At 40.2% G+C, this 21,376-nt stretch overlaps 2 protein-coding genes across 2 annotated transcripts in view; one reads left to right on the forward strand and one right to left on the reverse strand.

Annotated features, from left to right (window-relative positions):
• The window catches only part of TMEM225 (transmembrane protein 225), a 188,197-nt gene extending 168,949 nt beyond the window's left edge, over positions 1-19,248 (forward strand). The window contains exons 2-4 of the mRNA XM_082409603.1: positions 11,952-15,244; positions 16,453-16,616; positions 16,821-19,248. Coding sequence (XP_082265729.1) covers positions 14,982-15,244; positions 16,453-16,616; positions 16,821-17,044 — 651 coding nt within the window. The 5' untranslated portion in view covers positions 11,952-14,981 and the 3' untranslated portion in view covers positions 17,045-19,248. The remainder of the gene's footprint in view (positions 1-11,951; positions 15,245-16,452; positions 16,617-16,820) is intronic.
• VWA5A (von Willebrand factor A domain containing 5A) lies at positions 1,303-6,264 on the reverse strand (the record flags this gene model as incomplete). The annotated part of the gene is made up of 4 exons (XM_082409602.1): positions 1,303-1,959; positions 4,503-4,670; positions 5,716-5,795; positions 6,252-6,264. The coding sequence occupies 4 exons, from the start codon at positions 6,262-6,264 to the stop codon at positions 1,669-1,671; spliced, it is 552 nt and encodes a 183-aa protein (XP_082265728.1). The 3' UTR covers positions 1,303-1,668.
• Positions 19,249-21,376: the final 2,128 nt, after the last annotated feature.

Below are 21,376 nucleotides of genomic sequence, written 5' to 3' on the forward strand. Positions count from 1 at the left end.
AAAAAAAAAAGAAAAAGAGAAGAAATGTATGGTCAGGATTCCAATAGTGGTTTTCTGACCAGCGCCCTTTACTTGCCTCATATAAGACAGGAAACCAGCCTAAAACAGAAGACATGGGGAAAGGACACAGAGTGAACAGTGGAGGCACCAAAAAAGCTGGGTGGAAAAAGAAGGGATAATAAAACCAATGCAGGTTCAATGAGTAAATCTATAAAAGACCAGATACAACAAAGTGCAGTGTAGAGTTAGCCATTTTAATATCAATACAATAGTATTTTAGGAAACAACACATCACATAGGGTCATGCCCACTGGGATAGAGTATATGGGACATAAGGTTTAGAAATATGGGGAGCTCCTTTCTTCCTCAGGGGGTGAGTGGTCTAGGTTGAAGTCTCAGGCAAAACTGCCTTTCAACTTGCTTTTTCCTTTATTATACGAGGTCAGATCCTGACTTAGAAGCATCATGAGTTCAGGCTAGGACTAAGGATTCCATTATTGCCCTCTTACTAAGATGTTTAATGATTAAGGAAAAACATGTCTCCATCAGGTATAACTCAACCCAAGTCCCTGAGGCAGTGGGAGGAAAGGCAAGTAGTAGCAAAGCCCAAGCAGGATCAATCAAGAAGGCCCCAACAGTGCCAGCCCTCACAGTGGACCCCTTTAGTCTCCCTCTTTGAGATCTTAATATAAGGTTATATTCATCCCAGTGTGGGCTTTCTACCTCCCCTCCAACTCTTCCTCCTATGTAAACATAGAAAACTGCATAGCTCACCAGTCTGGTCCTGATAAATATATGAGAACAGAAATAAACTGACAAATAAAATGCAGACAATTCTCTAATCCAGGCATTCTCTGAACATCAGTGCTGCAACCTTTAGTCTGGAGTCCATGTCACCTGTTTTTCAGGTGGTCACTCTGGAAAACCTAGGTGGAACGTTACTGCCTATGAATGATTTGAACTCCTCCAAGAGAGGGAACAGGTTCTGGGACCACTGACACTTGGCTGAGAGGATGGGCTGGGGAAGGAAGAGCAATCCAAAGGGAACCTGGAACAGAGAGGCAAGGTGGGGTGGGTGTCCACTACTTTTAGGAGAAGAAGCTGACAGGATAGGTGTAAAATACAAAAACACATCAGAACAGAAGAGAGGGTAAAGGAAAGGACAGTAGCATAGAAGAGGCACTTGTTCTTCTGGACGGTATCTTCAAAGGGCAAAGACGGCACGATCGCAGATGATTTCATGAAAGCAATCGCGGCTTTCACAAGCGCGTGCCTGACAACAGCTGTCATGAACAGAACACAAGAATGAGAGCTGAGGGACAGCGATGAGACAGGCTCTTCTCCCAGTCTCCCCTAAACCTCCCTCATCATCTCCCATGAGCCCTGCTTAGCTTTCTTCAATACCCCTGACTTTTCTTTCCCTACTGCCCAGATTCCCTTTAATTTTCTCCAGCCCCAGAAATACTCAGCAGCAGTGAGATGATAAACACCCAAGGAGTAAGGGCTCCAGTCCAGTCTTACACTCAGTACAGTACTGAGATGATGAGGACAATCAATGCTACTTCACGTCCTTCTCACAGCTCACACTCCCCACCCATGTCACTTTCCCTCTTCACTCACCTCCTTCGCTCCCCCAATTTCAGATTGCACCTTCACCCAAGGAAAGAACTATCTGGGAGAGCAGGAAAGGTCTGAACCAGGATGGTCAGGGGAGGAGATTATGGGGACCCTCTCTTGGTGACCCTCTATCAGGCCTGGAGGCTCAGTGCCTGGGATGATGGTTAGTTTCCTAAGGAGGGAAGGAGATGGGGGTCTCAGGACTGTGTTCCTACCTGCATGGATGTGAATCCAGGACATGGCCTTCCTTTCCAGAAGCTCCCACTCACACTTCATGTCCTTACCACTGTCATGCAGCCAGAGCACCACCAGGACTGTGGCCCAGCTTAAGGAATCAGCATCCTGTACTACAGACAGAGACGCAACTGGGACCCCCAGGTTGGCAGAAAGCCCCTCAAGGGGGCGTAAAAAGCTCCACTCCCCCCTTACTTACCTGCCCCAAACAGCTAACTCATCTAACGGGCCCTGAACCTTAGGGCAGCAATCCACTGTATCTTAGGATAGAAAGATCTTAAGTTTTGAATCCAGTGAAACCACCAGGACAGTGCTTGAAGCTCCTTAAAGCACCCCCAACGAGGATTACCCAGCAATGATATGAGAAGCACATGCAGATGCATAATTGCTTTATATTTTATAAAGTATCTCCAGGTATTCTTATTTGAACCCTCACCAAAACAAACAAAAACATGACAAATTATCAATAATGACATTTTTTAGAGAGAAAACTGATTTGTACAAAAGTGAAATTATTTGCCCAAAGTCAGCTTTCTACCAAATGACAGAGCTGGGACTGGAGGCCAAATGTTCTGATTTGAATCACATTGTTCATACTGCTCAACAGAAAGTCTCAGCCACAGAACACAGAACAGCCTCTCATGGGTTTTCACCCACAGCTCCCAACTTCAATTTTTTTATATTGAAATCTGAGTCAACAGATCAAGAGAAATTCCTCTTTTATATCATGACTTTTAAGATTTGGAAACAGCTATCATGTCTGCTCTGAGTAGTCCTGTTTCAGACCAAAATTCTCAGCTCCTTTCTTTCTTCCTTAAGAGGACTGTTTATGTCAAAGCAGTAAGAATCCCCATGCTTGCTCTCTTAGTCTAGAAACAAACATCACAGTGATTTTTAAACTATATCTCCTTAAATGGTCACGTCTGGAGGTAAATAAATGTACTTAAAAAATTCTATGACCACAGCCCCCAAATACCTCATACATATAGCTTCTGACAATCCTGTTGCCCTCCACTAATCATGTCTCCAATATGCTGATTCACACTAAGTTTGTGGTCATCTAAAATCTCTGATTTTCATGTACAATAGCTCTTATGTTATTCTGCTTCTATCCTCTACTTGTGTAGTTGAGAATTTGGGATCCTCATTTTCTGGTCTAATAATCTGCTCTCCCAGTTGTGTCTTACACAAATAGGAAAGCATTGGTCTCCATCTTCACTGAAAATATGGACCTTCAGAGAATTCAGAGGCTGGTGAGCTTAAAAATCTGTTTCAAGTTTGAATGAATTTATTATTCAGTGTTATAGGTTTTCATTTAGTTTGTACTCAGTCCATAAGCTCATCATTAAAACATTCAAATTCCTTATTGAAGGACTCTTCATTCCCTTGATTTATTGGCCCAGTTACCATGTCATGGAAGGAAATGTTAGTCTGACATGTCTTGTTCTCAATGAAACCAAGTTAGAACTTTGTGATTCTCATATCTTCTTCCACTTATTTGTAAATTATCCCTTTGATTATTTGTTCTAGAATAATATTTTTCAATAGAAATATAATGCTAGACACATATATAATTTTAAATGCCCTAGCAGCCACATGTAAAAATGTAAAAATAAAGAGGTACTATTATTTTACTAATATATTTAACCTAATATATTAAAAATATTATTTTAACATGTAATCAATATAAAAATAATTATTGATGAAATGGTTTACATTTTTTATGTTGTCTTTGAAATCAGTTTGTATTTCACACCTCAATTCAATGAAAAATTTAATTCCTCATTTGCATTTGTCACATTTCAAGTGCTCAGTAGCCACATGTGACTAGTGGAAACTGTAGGAGATGGTGCAGGTACAGGATATCTGAAGTTTATTTAATCACCTTCCACATTTTGAAAATTCAGAATGACAGCTGTCCTTCAGGCTTCTGGCATTTGTCTCATATTCAACAATTTCTCAATTAGAAGATTTAGTAAGTTGCCTTGAAATTCCTGAATGTAATTTGTCCTCATCAGCATACTTGAACACATCTGAAATAAGTAGGTTGTCCCTATTAATACTTCACCTATCCTGACTTCAGTGAAATTGTGTTCATTTCTGGACCATTCCTTTCAATATAAAGAGTAGCAAGAATGCGGGTTCTGAAGACAGACAGTCCTAGATTGAATCCAGCTCTGCCACTGACTAGCTGAGTAAACTCAGAGACATTATCATACTTCTCTGGACTTCAGTTTCTTCATCTATTAATAACAACATGAGTAGGATTTACCATATTTAACTGCTTGATGAATAAATAAGATCACGAATGTTAAGTGCATAGCACAGTGCCTGGCACAGAGTCACTGCTTAATAAATATTAGTAATTATAACTAAGATGACTGGCAGAGAATGTAGTTAAAATAGAAGAGGATTTTTGCTTTCCCTTTGTCATCCATCAACTCTAAACCATCAACTTCTACTAATAGACCAATTCCTTGTTCTTTCCGCTCTAAAATAGCCAGGAAAATCTCCAACCTCTATTATTAGAAATTAATTTAGTCTATGGCCTCTTATGTTCTCCTTCCTCAGGTGAGTCATCACCCCGATTCTCATTACTCACCTCAACCCCTCAAAAATATACATACTCTTTCTACTTCTCTGAATCTCACCTTGTCAGGGAGTGCAGCCAGTATGTCTTCCAACTTCACACCCAGGACCAAGGCCAGACCTTCATTCAGATCCCAGGAACCGTCTGCCTTTTGGAGGGAAATCAACTGCATAAGATGATTATCGTCAAAGACTTTGGGGGAGAAAAAAGAGGATGGGAAATTATGGCACTAATGACCCCTTAGCATACCTGAGACAGACAGGTCTGAATTCAGAGACAGGATGTAGCGAGAGCCCAGTGCTAAGCAGATCCCACCAAGATCCCCATTTCAGTCTTTTCCCCTAGGACACACGCACTTTCTCTGTGAGAGATACAGGGCACTAAAGAACCCACATGATGGTGCTGTTTAAGTCTTATCCAGTCCTGTTTAAATGGGCCTTAAAACTTCAGGTATATTTAAAAATTCTACGCAAATATAGCTTGGATTTTAATTATCAAAATTTCGAAAGAAAGTAGATATAATGGAAGCTGTCAACAGTCTACCTCAAAGAGTAGCCTAGTGTCCAAACCTGATGGTATAAAAATTGCTTAAAGACAACGCAATTTTCATAGAAAGCATCTCGCATCTGGCTAACTATCATATGGAATGATGTACTTAGAGCGACTTAGAAAATTAGCAGGCAAGAAAAACTGTGATCAGAAAAACAGTTCTACTCCAATGGAAAAAAAAATATCTAAGGCTGTGAATTTCAACGGTCTTAGTTTGAATCTAGGCGCTATTAACACTCAAAATGTATTAAACTAATGGGCATTTCAGCCTTCTCTGTAAATTGGAGACAACAGTGCCTAGAATGTAAAGTGCCTGGAAGGTCACTAACGCCTCCCTACAGATGGTAGTTGCTAATTAATTAATAAAAACCACTAGCATTACTCTGCTGGGTAATCTCAACTTCTCCCTGGGTGTTTCATTCTTCAATTGTCCACAGGGATATTCCAAACTCTTTCCTCAAATTCTCCACTCTACCACTTCTAGTCTCATACTCATTAGCTAATCTTGCTGTTGCTTTCATTAAAGCTACAGAAAAACTATCACACAGAACTCTAAAAACCTGCCTCTCAGCCTATGACCTAAAATCTACTTCCATCACTTTTCCTCCACATCCTGGCAGGAGTGGGAGAATGCCCTAATACTTGTCCTCTTAAAGGCTAGTCCCTCCACTGCTGCTCTAGATCTCATCCTCTCACTTCCTCAAATACCCTTCTCAGTAACCTACCCTTTTCTCCCCCAGTATCCTCACCCTCCTCTGCTGGCACTTTCCTATTAGTATTACAACATCCTCAAATCTCTCCCATCCTGAAATTTTAAAGAGATACAACACAAAAATACCCACCTCAACTCTACAAAGTCCTCTGTAGATACAACTCTCTGTTCCTTCTCTTTTACAGCTTAACACTTATAAAAAGTGTCTTTACAAGCTGCCCCTCATTTCCCACTTCTCATTTCTTCTTTTAAGTTATTATATGTGTTAAGTGTACAGCATTATTGTTCAACATCTGTATACACTACAAAGTGATCACCACCACTAGTCAAGTTACCATGCATCACCATACAGTTGAACCCCTTCACCATTTCACCCAACCCCCAAGCCCCTTCCCCTCCTGTAACCACTAATCCATTTTCTGTATCTATGAGCTTGGTGTTGTTTTATTTTGTTGGTTAATTTTTTCATTTTTTTTTTTTTTAGATTTCACGTACAAGTGAAATCATATACATCTTTCTCCATCTGACTTATTTCACTCAGCATAATACCTTCAAAGATCATCCTTGTTGTTGCAAATGACAGGATTTCATTTTTTATGGCATATGTATATATATATATGAATAATTTCATTATCCATTTATCCATTGATAGATACTTAGGTTGTTTCCATATCTAAGCCATTTTAAATAATGCTTCAATGACCATAAGAGTGCATATAGCTTTTCGAATTAGTTTTTGTGTTCTTTGGATAAATACCGAGAGTGGAACACCTAGGTCATATAATAGTTCTAGTCTTAATTTTTTCAGGCATCTCCATACTGCTTTCCATAGTTACTGCACCAATTTATAGTCTCACCAACAGTGTATGAGGGTTCCTTTTTCCCTACATTCTCTCCAACTTTGGTTATTTCTTGTCTTTTCAATAATAACCATACTAACAGGTATAAAGTAAGATTTCATTGTGGTTTTGATTTTCATTTCCTTAATAATTAGTGATGCTGAACATCTTTTCATGTGCCTGTTAGCCATCTTATGTCTACTTTGGAAAAATGTCTATTCAGATCCTCTGTCCATTTTTTAATTGGGTTGTTTTTTTTGTTGTTGTTGAACTGTATGAGTTCTTTATATGTTTTGCATACTGACTGCATATTAGATATATAATTTGCAAATATCTTCTCTCAATCAGTAGGTTGTCTTTCTGTTTTCATGATGGTTTCCTTTGCTGTGGAGAAACTTTTTGGTTTGATGTAGTCCCATCTGTTGTTTTTGCTTTATTATACTGAGGTACATTCCCTCTATACCCACTTTGCTGAGAGTTTTTACAATACACAGTAGTTAAATATTGCCAAATAATTTTTTTGCATCTATTGAAATGATAACATGGTTTTTATCCTTGATTTTGTTAATGTGATAGATTATCACATTGACTGATTGCAAATGGTGAACCACCCTTACATCCTTGGAGTAAATCCCACTTGGTTGTGGTGTATGATCCTTTTAATGCATTACTGGATTCAGTTTGCTGATATTTTTGATGATTTTTGCATTTATGTTTATCAAGGATATTGACTTGTAATTTTCTTTTTTTATAGTGTCCTTGCCTGATTTTGTTATCAGGGTAATGCTAGCTTTGTAAAATGTGCTTGGGAAGTTCCCATCCTCTTTAAATTTTGGAAGAGTTTGAGAAGGATAGGTATTAAATCTTTGAATGTCTCGTAGAAATCACCAGTGAAGCCATCTGCTCCAGAGCCGTTGTTTGTTGGGAGACTTTTTCATTACTGTTTCAAACCCTTTACTAGTAATTGGTCTATTCAGATTTTCTATTGCTTCATGATTCAGTCTTGGGAAGTCTGTATGTTTCTAAGAATTTGTCCATTTCTTCTAGGTTGTTCAATCTGTTACAGTATAATTGTTCCTCATTGTCTCTGATGAATCTTTGTATTTCTGTGGTATCAGTTCTAACTTCTGTTTCATCTTTGATTATATTTATTTAAGTCCTCTCTCTTTTCTTCTAGGTCAGTCTAGCTAAAGGTTTATCAATTTTGTTTATCTTTTCAAAGAACATGCTCTTAGCTTCATTGATAATGTCTATTAATTTTTTTTGGTCTCTATTGTATTTATTTATGCTCTGATCTTTATTATTTTCTTCTTTCCACTAATTTTGGGCTTGTTTGCTCTTCTTTTTCTAGTTCCTTCAGGTGTAAGCTTAGATTGTTGATTTGGGATTTTTCTTATTTCTTGATGTAGGTCTGTATTGCTATGAACTTCTCTTTTAGAACCGCTTTTCCTGCATCCTATAGATTTTGATGTGTTGTTGTTCTCTTTCCATATGTCTCTAGGTATTTTTTATTTCTCCTTTGATTTCTTCAAAGACCCACTGGTTGTTCAGTAGCATGTTGTTTAATTTGCATGTTTTTCTTTTTTCTTATGATTGATTTCTAGTTTCATATCATTTTGATTGGAGAAAATGCTTGATATAATTTCAACTTTCTTGAATTTACTAAGATTTGTTTTGTAACATAACATGTGATCTATCCTAGAAGATGTTCCACTATTTCCCCATATCACTTTTCTGGCCCTTTCTTTATCTCTTTATCTCTTCTATTTCTGGGATCCTATAATGCAAATGTTATTCTGCATTTTTTTTTTGCAATTTTTTTTTTTCCTACATGCACTTTATACTTCAATACAAACTTGACTTATAAAAGGTCTTCAGTCCTGGCCTCCTGACAGACAGAGGGCGTAATTAAGTGTGACCAGAAAGGTGGGGGTTCTGTGAAGGAAATCCAGAGGTTTATCGAGAACAGCTGGGGGAGGTGCACCTTCTCCGATGTGAAGGCTGAGGAGGGCTCAGCCAGAGGAGCAGCCAGGAAGAGTGGGTGGGCAACAACAGCTTGGGGTGTCCAGGGGGCAGGGATGGGAGGGAGGGGTGAGGCCAGACCGTGTGGGGCTCAGTGGATTCTGCCTGATGTTGCCCCATAGGTCCCTTTAGGTATTTTCATTTTCTTAAATTCTTTTTTCATTTTGCTGCTCTATTTGGGTAAGTTCCATTGTTTTGTCTTCCAGCTTGCTGCTTCCTTCTTCCACCTCATCCAGTTTTGATGAGCTCCTCTTTGAGTTCCTCCTTCTTGAACTCCTCTAGTATATTTTTTAGTCTGGTTTGATACTTTCTTATATTTTCTCTCTTTGTTCAAGTTCTCACTGTGTTCCTCTATTCTCCCAAGTTCAGTGAGCATCTCTTTGACCATTATTTTGAGCACTTTATCAGGTAGGTTGCTTATCTCCATTTCATTTAGTTCTTTTTCTGAGGTTTTGTCTTGTTCTTTACATTGGAACATAGTCTTCTGTCTCCTCATTTTGCCTAATTATTTGTGTTTTCTTCTATGTATTATGTAAATCAGCTATCTCTCCCAGTCTTGAAGAAGTGACCTTATTTAGGAGATGTTTTGTGAGGTTTAGAAGCAGAATCCCACCTGGTCACCAGAGCCAGGTGCTCAAAGAGTATCCTCTATGTGGGCTGTGTTCACACCCTGCTGTGCTAGGGTCACAGCTGCTGCAGTGGCTGCAGTGTGCTTGTGGGTCAGGCTGGCTCCCAGAGCAGCTTCAAAGCCTGGCTGCAGCTGCTAAAGGGTACTGGTGGGCAGGGATCTCACTGGGGCATGTCCACTGGTGCTAGCAGATTAGAGAATTCCAAAATTATGCCAGCGAGCACCAGCATTAGCAGGGTAGCCTTAGATCACAAAAATGACTCCTGCCAGTGTCTCAGTCCTGGGGGAGCATCCCTACAGGTTCCTGCCTCTCTGGCAGACACTTCAAGGTTAATAAGTTGGTAGCAAAGAGAATCCAACAACACATTAAAAGGATCATATACCATGATCAAGTGGGATTTATCCCAGGGATGCAAGGATTCTTCAATATATGCAAATCAGTCATGAGACACACCATATTAACAAATTTAAGAATAAAAACCATATGATCATCTCAAAATATGCAGAAAAAAAGCTTTTGACAAAATTCAACACTCATTTATGATAAAAACCCTCCAGAATATAGGCATAGAGAGAACTTTCCTCAACATAATAAAGGCCACATATGTCAAACCCACAGCCAACATCGTCCTCAATGGTGAAAAACTGAAACCATTTCCACTAAGATCAGGAACAAGACAAGGTTGCCCACTCTCACCACTATTACTCTACATAGTTTTGGAAGTTTTAGCCACAGCAATCAGAGAAGGAAAAGAAATAAAAGGAATCCAAAGCGGAAAAGAAGAAGTAAAGCTGTCACTGTTTGCAGATGACATGATACTATATATACAGAATCCTAAAGATGCTACCAGAAAACTACTAGAGCTATCAATGAACTTGGTAAAGTAGCAGGATACAAAATGAATGCACAGAAATCGCTTGCATTCCTATACACTAATGATGAAAAATCGGAAAGAGAAATTAAGGAAACACTCCCATTTACCATTGTAACAAAAAGAATAAATTACCTAGGAATAAACCTACCTAAGGAGACAAAAGACCTGTATGCAGAAAGCTATAAGACACTGATGAAAGAAATTAATGATGGTACAAACAGATGAAGAGACATACCATGTTCTTGGATTGGAAGAATCAACATTGTAAAAATGACTATACTACCTGAAGCAATCTACAAATTCAATGCAATCCCTATCAAACTACCAATGGCATTTTTCACAGAACTAGAACAAAAATTTCACAATTTGTATGGAAACACAAAAGACCCCGAATAGCCAAAGCAATCTTGAGAAAGAAAAGCGGAGCTGGAGGAATCAGACTCCCTGACTTCAGAGTATACTACAAAGCTACAGTAATCAAGCCAGTATGGTACTGGCACAAAAACAGAAATATAGATCAATGGAACAAGATAGAAAGCCCAGAGATAAACCCAGGCACATATGGTCACCTTATTTTGGATAAAGGAGGCAAGAATATACAATGCAGAAAAGACAGCCTCTTCAATAAGTGGTTTTGGGAAAACTGGACAGCTACATGTAAAAGAATGAAATTAGAACACTCCCTAACACCATACACAAAAATAAACTCAAAATGGTTTAAAGACCTCAATGTAAGGCCAGACACTATCAAACTCTTAGAGGAAAACATAGGCAGAATACTCTATGACATAAATCACAGCAAGATCCTTTTTGACCAACCTCTTAGAGAAATGGAATTGAAAACAAAAATAAACAAATGGAACCTAATGAAACTTAAAAGCTTTTGCACAACAAAGGAAACCATAAACAAGACAAAAAGACAACCCTCAGAATGGGAGAAAATATTTGCAAATGAAGCAACTGACAAAGGATTAATCTCCAAAATTTACAAGCAGCTCATGCAGCTCAGTTATCAAAAATCAAACAACCCAATCCAAAAATGGGCCGAAGACCTAAACAGACATTTCTCCAAAGAAGATATAAAGATTGCCAACAAACACATGAAAGGATGCTCAACATCACTAATCATTAGAGAAATGCAAATCAAAACTACAATGAGGTATCACCTCACACCAGTCAGAATGGCCATCATCAAAAAATCTACAAACAATAAATGCTGGAGAGGGTGTGGAGAAAAGGGAACCCTCTTGCACTGTTGGTGGGAACGTAAATTGATACGGCCAGTATGGAGAACTGTAAGGAGGTTCCTTAAAAAACTAAAAATAGAACTACCATATGACCCAGCAATCCCACTACTGGGCATATACCCTGAGAAAACCATAATTCAAAAAGAGTCATGTACCAAAATGTTCACTGCAGCTCTATTTACAATAGCCAGGATGTGGAAGCAACCTAAGTGTCCACTGACAGATGAATGGATAAAGAAGATGTGGCACATATATACAATGGGATATTACTCAGCCATAAAAAGAAATGAAATTGAGTTATTTGTAGTGAGGTGGATGGACCTAGGGTCTGTCATACAGAGTGAAGTCAGTTAGAAAGAGAAAAACAAATACCGTATGCTAAAACATATATATGGAATCTAAAAAAAAAAAAAAAGGTTATGAAGAACCTAGGGGCAGGACAGGAATAAAGATGCAGACGTAGAGAATGGACTTGAGGATACGGGGATGCGGAAGGGTAAGCTGGGATGGAGTGAGAGAGTGGCATGGACTTATACATACTACCAAATGTAAAATAGATAGCTAGTGGGAAGCAGCCGCAGAGCACAGGGATATCAGCTCAGTGCTTTGTGACCACCTAGATGGGTGGGATAGGGAAGGTGGGAGGGAGACACAAGAGGGAGGAGATATGGGGATATATGTATATGTATAGCTGATTCATTCTGTTATAAAGCAGAAACTAGTACGCCCTTGTAAAGCAATTATACTCCAATAAAGTTGTTAAAAAAAAAAAAACTTCCTTACTTGTGTGACATATTCAACATGCTCAATGAACTCAATCTGTCACTTGAGGGGAGAATGACAACTGTGTTCAAGTCGGCAGATAACATGCCTGCATTCAAATCCAAACTGGAATTATGGGGACGATGAGTGAACACTGGGATTTTTGACATGTTTCAACATTAGTAGAGATTTTGAAAGAGACTGAGCCAGGGCCTTCTTTCTCCCAGCTGGTGCATGATCACCTATCTCAGCTTTCAAAAGAGTTTGAGCATTACTTCCCAACCACAAAAGACCCCCGAACTGGGAAGGAATGGATCCTCAACCCATTTGTGAATAAGCCAGATGAATCCACTTTGTTCATGCTAGAAGATGATCAACTGCTTGAGACTGCAAATGACGGTGGCCTTAAAAGTATGTTTGAGACAAGTTCAAATCTCCATACGTTCTGGATTAAAGTCAAGGTGGAATATCCTGAGATTGCCACACAAGCACTGAAAAGCCTGCTTCCATTCCCAACCTCCTATCTCTGTGAAGCAGGGTATTCTGCAGTGACAGCAACCAAAACGAGATTACGGAGTAGACTGGACATAAGCAACACACTTCGAGTGTCACTGTTTCCCATCCCCCCCAGATGGGACCATCCAGTGCAGGAAAACAAGCTCAGGGCTCCCACTGATTCTGCATTATGGTGAGTTGTATAATTACTTCATTATATAGTACAATGTAATAATAATAGAAATAAGGTGCACAATAAATGTAAGGCACTTGAATCATCCCGAAACCATCCCCCACTCCGGTCCATGGAAAAATTGTCTTCCATGAAACCAGTTCTTGGTGCCAAAAAGGTTGGGACCTGTGGTCTACTGTATGCCCTATAGGCACCTTAAACTTAATCAAAACCAGTACTTGCTAAATTCTTTCTCACCAGGCTTGTGCTTGCTCCCATATTTTACATCTTATTTAACGACATCATTGACTACTGTTTTCCCTAGCTAGAAATATGATTTCTTCTTTGACCTGTTATCTAAATAATCCCTCACCCTGTCAGTTTCTCTAACCTGGCTACATCTTTGTATCTTTAGTGCCATTATCTACTAAAATTTTAAAGAAACATAAATCTTTCAGCCTAGGAATCCTACTTTTAAGGATCTATTGTGTAGAAACAAAAGTATCAATATGTGAGAACATAATAATATAAGTTGTCATGGCATGCTGCCTATACCCTCTTGGTCCTTCCACTGCACTAGGCCCCAAGGGTCAAGAGTCAAACCAATAGATGATTCCATGGCAGTTGGCAGCCCTAACAGCAAGCTGGCCCTAATATAGGAGTGGTGAAGAGTGGGAGCTCATTCCCATAGCGACCAGAAGTTTTGACTGCTGAGGCTTGCAGGTCCTGACAGATAGTACAGAAGTGCCCTTGAGACAGAAGGGAGATACTACCCCAGGGCAGCCTGCATTCCATGACAACCTGAGCTCTCCTGCTCCATTCAGGATGACGCTGAAGGATGGCCCCCAGACCCAGAGCTCCTGGTGGGGTTGGCTAATGTGTCCTCTGTTGCAGCCACATCTCAAACCTGCTTCCTTCAAACACTTACAGGTGTGATTCCTGGATGTACTCCCTAGTAAACTCCCCACATACAAATCTCTGCTTCAGAATCTCTTTCCCAGGGAATCCAAATTAATACTATGGTAACTGCTGATATATTATTTATGTGCCAGGAACTCTTTTAAGTGCTTTACATTTCTAAACTCATTTAACCTTTATGAAATCGTTAAACAGTAGGATGCATTATTACCTCTAACACCACAAAGCTGCTCAGTGGTAAAGCCAGAATTTAAAGTCACGATTCTGAGTCCATTTTCTTAATTACAAAGTCTCCCTGACAGCATAAATGTAAAATTAAATATACTGAGCATCCTTTTAAAAAATTTAAAAGATCAATAAGATATAACGAGATGTGTACAGAGGAAGAAAGACAGCATAGTGTGTTTGAGGCAATGAAAGAAATCCAATTTGACCCATGGAAAGCAGCCTGCAATGAGGTCAAAGAAATATGTAGAGAGAGGCTTTTGGAGGTGCCTTTCATCTTAGTTCAGTAAAAGTTTTTTTTGGATTTTAGTACAAGTCCTCTGAGTCTGAGCTCACTGCACACCATGGCTGCTTATTCAAAGAATCTGAAAATGTTTTCTCTGCTGTTACACAGGCAATTCTGACAAGAAATAATTGTCTGTGCCTTATAAATGATTTTGGACTGCAGTGGTTCAGTGTGTCAGGCTAGTTCTTTTGGTTTCACGGTGCTCATCTATTTCCTAAATGCCTGCATAACTAAACTTACTTAGGCTCCCCAAATGAGGACCGAAGTTTCTCCAAAACACCCCAAATTTCAAATGGTCATTCCCTTTTGTGATGCTAGCTAGCTGACATCTCACGTCAATGATCTTGAATTCCTTCTGTATTTCACTGATACCTGTCTAATGTTCATTAATCCTGGAACATATAATTCTAACATCTTTAGTCATATATGTCTAACTTCTTTTAGGGCCTCCAGTTATACCTATATGTGATAGTTCTCTCTATATGTGACATCTTATCTTCCTCTATATCTGGTTCCTCAGGACCGTTAGGTCCCTTGGTGCTTCCACTGCACTAGGTCTCAGGGTCAAGGGTCAGACCAAGATGATTCCATGGCAGTTGCCAGCTGTGACAGTAGGCCAGCCCAGATGGAGGTGTGATTTATCTTCTCTGTTCCATAGGCTACTTCAGCTTCTGCCACTGCCAACGCCTCAGCAATCACTAAAAGTCTAGATTTTGCCCTAGATTTTGCCCTAATTCCTGTGACTAATCAAATCAGAGAAGAAGCATGTGAGATATTGGTGATGGTCTCAGCTTGAAATCCCCACTCACAATGGTGCATGTATCGGTCAGAAAGGTCCAAGCCACCAACATGTTCTTCTCCTCCTGGGTCTTAGTCTTCTTGGCAGTAGGAATCATCACAGAAGAATGGGCTGAACTGAAGTTGGAACCAAAAAAACCTAGGATAAGCCACAGTCCATGGATATGTTGTACTCCTGTTTGGCCAGAAGGTCAGAGCTATACTATGGAAAGTGATGGGTGCAGAGGGAGGGTTCCTCCTTCCTTGACTTCCATCCATCTCACCATTATTCTCTAGTGCAACCACCTGTGGTTGCAGTGTGCCCACTTCTGTAATCAACACAGTCAAGGCCAACTCCAAAATCTCATCATTTGCATGTTTTGGAGAAAAGTTTAGAAGCTCACAGACTTAATTGCTGATCTCTGAGAAGTCTTGACAGTAGCAGCAGGGTGACCAGCATATCTAGAATGTGAGGGTATAAAAGAAAGGTAACTGGCAACAAGGAAAACAGGTTATACTGCTGTTCTTGGAGGGATAGTAGTCTTGAAGAAGGATCTTATTTCCCTGTCCAGGGACTGAACCTAGCCACCAGTCCACCAGGGGCTAGAGGCTAGAAGCAAACTTCCCTGATTCTTACCCCGTTCGAAACCAAAAATGTTTCAAGGAGGCAAAAACTGCAAAACAGGTACGAAGTTTATTATTAGAGACACAACACAACTTATGGGAGAGCACACAGAGAAACAATTTATTTATTTAAAGCAGAAATACCCACCTGGAGAGGAGTGGGGGCATCCTGAATGAGGAGCGCAGTGAAGAGGTGATTTAAATCGTTTATGTAGGACAGTTCTTCCGGGTTTTTGTTTGCATTTGGCCAATTACCTTGTTTCTTTTTGCATACTTGATTGGTCTTAGGACCCTCCCCAAGATGCGTGTGCAACTCTTTTCTAAGATGGATCCCACTGCAGAGGCCTATGGGTACATGTCCATACATATTATGGGGTGGCGCTCCCTCCCTCTTTGACCCCCAAGGAGCCTTCCTGCGCATGTGCAAACAGGGAAGTATTCCTTGACCTCAGGAGTGGGCACCTTATTTCTTTACTTTAGCAGAGCTCAGCTTCTGCCACTAGCTTTGTCCTTGGAGTGTCTGAGTGAGAACAAAGCTTCAGTTTTACTCCACTTGACAAACACCAGCTGTCTGGCCCAGGGGCCCATCTATCTCCTACCTCATTGTCACTAGAGGAAGACAGGATGAATTGGAGCGTTTAGCAAGAAATCAATTTTGAGAAAATAGAAGAGAAAGAAGCTTGCAGAGACACCAAGATAGAGAACAGTTTCTTTTGGTTCTGCCTCCCTTTCAGCTTAAGATCCCTACCTCTTTCTTTCTACACCTCCACTCTTTATTACTTAATCAAATCTTTCACCTCATTCACATGTTTACCTAGAGATTTGTGGGCCCCAGGTGGAAATGAGCCTAGAAAAAATATCTGTCCTTCTCTCAATACAGCTTCTGCTTTCCAACAGGTGGCCTGGAAGTGATTAGGAACATGCTGATTTTTGTCCTCAACCTTTCCTTCCTCCATAACTTGTTCCTGGGTTTTGAATTCACCTATATGATTCCTCAAACTAAACATATTCTCGTTATGACTGCCTGCCTAGCTTTCCTCACAGGTAACTTTCTGTCTTCCCTAACACAGGTTTGGAGGCATACTTGGTTTGTGGGTCCAGCCTGTAGTCTCTAACTCAGCCTTCCCAGTTCTTTGCCTTAGTTATGCAGCTTCCAAATTGGATCTACCACTGAAGTGGGATTGGCCTTTGGACAAGGTGCAGGTGTATGGGGTGGAGGTTTGGAAGTCATGCATATCTTGGATTAAGACTTGAGTAGAAGAGCCAGGGTTCCTCAGAAGGGACTTTTTTTTTCTCCTTTTGTCTGGACATCAGGCATCCTTCTGCTCTGTGCACTCCTACTGTATCAACAAATGATAAGTCAAGGTGAATCCGTGTACTACTCTAGTTACAAGATCACCTGGATCATTTTCACTGCCTACTTAAGCGTTTTCTTCTTAATCGTCTCTGGTGAGTGTCTTCAGGGCCCTTGATGGGTGAAAAGAACCAATCCATGCCTGATAGAGTGAAGAGGGAAAGGATCAAAAGGGGACTGGAAGAAAATGTGTCAACCCGTACATTCTAAAGGGCTAACGTGAGAGTGGACTCACACTCTGAGGACAGTTCCTACAAGGACAGTGTTGGTGGTGCGGGCTGAGTGAGATGTTCAATGTGCTTGCCTCCAAGGGAGCTCCTCATTTCCACCTTTTCTGTCTTTCACACCCTCCCCACTTCAGAGCCGAGATAGCCATTAACTTCAAGACTAAGGAGAGTGGCTGATAGGGAATGTTCACCCTTGTGGAGAGAGGCAGTGAGCCTGGGGGCACGGTGTCATGCCAGGACAGCCTGAGGTCAGAGAAAAGCAATATCTGATGCTAAATGGCCGCCTATGAATACTGGAGACTCTTAAGAAGTCTTTAAAATTTCATTTGGACTTGGACTTCCTAACTCAGAAGCATGTCCTCTTTCAGAAAGAATCCTCAATTTTGTTGAGTTGAGCAGCATTTAACCTATTCTGCGTACACTTCCAGTCTCTTCTGCTAAAGCATCCCCCTCCCGAATGGCTTGGGGCAGTTCAAAGGGAACCACTGGGCTTTGGATCAGGGTCTCATAGCTGAAAAGGAGGGAAGTGCTTCTGTGACTTTTCCATTTTTCCTTCAACAACCTCCCCTGGCTTCTCTTTTCCCTAGGATTCCTCTCTCTCCTACAGCACAAGCAGTCCGTTGTTAACTCTGCCAGCCTGACCACTATGCCTAAATCTGCCAGAGAAAGTCAGGTTATGGAGCAATCTGGGGCTTCTATCAAAGTTATTTCATTACCAGCAAGCACTGCAATGCCTCATAGTATTGTCCGTGTGCACTCTGCACAAACAAAAGAAGATGCTCCAGAAAGACCACAAGTCCAAGCACGTCATGTAACCTGGGCTCTATAATCTGACAATTTATCTTTCAGTATATGTTCATCTTAACGGAAACAGTATGTGCATATGTGGGTGTGTCTATGTCCAACTGTATTGTCTGGTTTGGCATTATGTGAATGACTGTGACTGGTTTGGGGTCTATAAGAAGATCCAGAAGGCTTAAAAAAAATTTTTTTTACCCTGATCAGCTTCTATCTGTTCTCACCATTTAATAACATCTGTTATTAATATAATAAATATTATCTTATAGCTGATACTTGCTTTATTAACTCTATACATCACAAAGATTTAGAATAATGTATACTACCTTTTGTCTCATATATTTCATTGTAAAATATTTCAACAGTTCAGAAAGAATACAAAACAATATGATAAACACCTGTGCACACATCACCCAACTTTAAAATTAAATTACAGACATAACTGATGTTCCCCTAAATTTTTTTTCTAATCTGATTTCCCTCCCTTGTTTCTCACCACAAAACACCTTTAATGATTCACTGTTGATCATTTTACAGTCATGTCATTTTTACTACAACTTTATGTTTATAAAAATTATATAGATTATCTTCCCAAGTGTTCAAAAATCATTAAATGTCATAATGTACAGACCATTTTTTGAAACTCAGTTTGTTCACTCAACCCTATAGTTTCGTGATTTATTGATAAGTTTTGCTCTACAATTCATTCAAACTACTGTTAAGCTTTCCACTGTAGAGATATAATAAGAAATACTCATTTTCCAGTTGATGGAAATCTAGTTGTTTTCTTTTATTCTGTTACAAATAGTGCTGCTATGACTATTCTTACACACAGCTCCCTCTGTCCATGAGCTAGAATTTCTCTTGGGTGTTTATCTAGGAATAGAATAGCTGCAGAGACTATATTCATATTGAAATTACCTAAATATTGACAAATGAACTAAAAAAATTGTGCTGGGGAGACCTTCAAGATGGTGGAAGAGTAAGACATGGAGATCACTTTCCTCCCCACAAATACATCAGAAATACATCTACATGTGGAACAACTCCTACAGAACACCTAATGAATGCTGGCAGAAGACCTCAGACTTCCCAAAAGCCGTGTGGCTGAAAGGGTCTTGGTGCTCCGGCTGGGTGTCAGGCCTGTGCTTCTGAGGTGGGAAAGTCGAGTTCAGGACATTGGTCCACCACAGACCTCCCGGCTCCACATAATATCAAATGGTGAAAGCTCTCCCAGAGAGCTCCATCTCAGCACTAGAGACCCAGCTCCACTCAATGACCAGCAAGTGCTGGACACCCTATGCCAAACAACTAGCAAGACAGGAACACAACCCCACCCATTATCAGAGAGGCTGCCTAAAATCATAATAAGGTCACAAACATCCCAAAACACACCACCAGACGTGGTCCTGTCCACCACAAAGACAAGATCCAGCCTCATCCACCAGAACACAGACACCAGTCCCCTCTGCCAGGAAGCCTACACAACCCACTGAACCAAACTTAGCCACTGAGGGCAGACACCAAAAACAACGTGAACTACAAACCTGCAGCCTGTGAAAAGGAGACCCCAAACACAGTAAGTTAAGCAAAATGAAAAGACAGAGAAACACACAGCAGATGAAGGAGCAAGGCACATACCCACAAGACCAAATAAATGAAGAGGAAATAGGCAATCTACCTGAAAAAGAATTCAGAGTAATGATAGTAGACATGATCCAAAATCTTGGAAATAGAATGGAGAAAATACAAGAAACGTTTAACAAGGACCTAGAAGAACTAAAGAGCAAACAAACAATGCTGAACAACACAATAAATGAAATTAAAAATTCTCCAGAAGGAATCAATAGCAGAATAAATGAGGCAGAAGAAAGGATAAGTGACCTGGAAGATAAAATAGTGGAAATAACTACTGCAGAGCAGAATAAAGAAAAAAGAACAAAAGGAATTGAGGACAGTCTCAGAGACCTCTGGGACAACATTAAACACACCAACATTCAAATTATAGGGGCCCCAGAAGAAGAAGAGAAAAAGAAAGGGACTGAGAAAATATTTGAAGAGATTACAGTTGAAAACTTCCCTAACATGGGAAAGGAAATAGTCAATCAAGTCCAGGAAGCACAGAGTGTCCCATACAGGATAAACCCAAGGAGAAACACACTGAGACACGAGGTAATCAAATTGGCAAAAATTAAAGACAAAGAAAAATTATTGAAAGCAGCAAAGGAAAAATGACAAATAACATACAAGGGAACCCCCATAAGGTTAACAGCTGATTTCTCAGCAAAAACTTTACAAGCCAGAAGGGAGTGACATGATATACTTAAAGTGATGAAAGGGAAGAACCTACAACCAAGATTACTCTACCCAGCAAGGATCTCATTGAGATTCAATGGAGAAATCAAAAGCTTTACAGACAAGCAAAAGCTAAGAAAATTCAGCACCACCAAACGAGCTCTACAACAAATGGTAAAGGAACGTCTCTAAGTGGGAAACACAAGAGAAAAAAAGGACCTACAAAAACAAACCCAAAACAATTAAGAAAATGGTAATAGGAACATACATATTGATAATTACCTCAAATGTGAATGCATTAAATGCTCCAACCAAAAGACAGAGCCTTGCTGAATGGGTACAAAAACAAGACCCATATATATGCTCTCTACAAGAGACCCACTTCAGACCTAGGGACACATACAGACTGAAAGTGAGGGGATGGAAAACGATATTCCATGCAAATGGAAATCAAAAGAAACCTGGGGCTTCCCTGGTGGCGCAGTGGTTGGGAATCTGCCTGCCAGTGCAGAGGACACGGGTTCGAGCCCTGGTCTGGGAAGATCCCACATGCCGCGGAGCAACTAAGCCCGTGAGCCACAACTACTGAGCTTGCGCGTCTGGAGCTCGTGCTCCGCAACGGGAGAGGCCACGACAGTGAGAGGCCCGCGCACCGTGATGAAGAGAGGCCCCCGCTCGCCACAACTGGAGAAAGCCCTCGCACAGAAATGAAGACCCAACACAGCCAAAAATAAATAAATAAATAAATACATTAGGAAAAAAAAAGTAAAAGATGCTTTAAAAAAAAAAAAAGAAACCTGGAGTAGCAATTCTCATACCAGACAAAATAGACTTTAAAATAAAGACAATCACAACACACAAAGACGGACACTACATAATGATCAAGGGATCAATCTAAGAAGATATAACAATTGTAAATATTTATGCACCAAACATAGGAGCACCTCAATACATAAGGCAAATGTGAACAGCCATAAAAAGGGAAATCGAGAGTAACAAAGTCATAGTAAAGGACTTTAACACCCCACTTTCACCAATGGAAAGATCATCCAAAATGAAAGCAAATAAGGAAACACAAGCTTTAAATGATACATTAAACAAGATGGACTTAATTGATATTTATCGGACAT

Source organism: Balaenoptera physalus, assembly GCF_965194825.1.
Source record: "Balaenoptera physalus genome assembly, chromosome: 10".
Classification (NCBI taxonomy): Eukaryota; Metazoa; Chordata; class Mammalia; order Artiodactyla; family Balaenopteridae; genus Balaenoptera; species Balaenoptera physalus.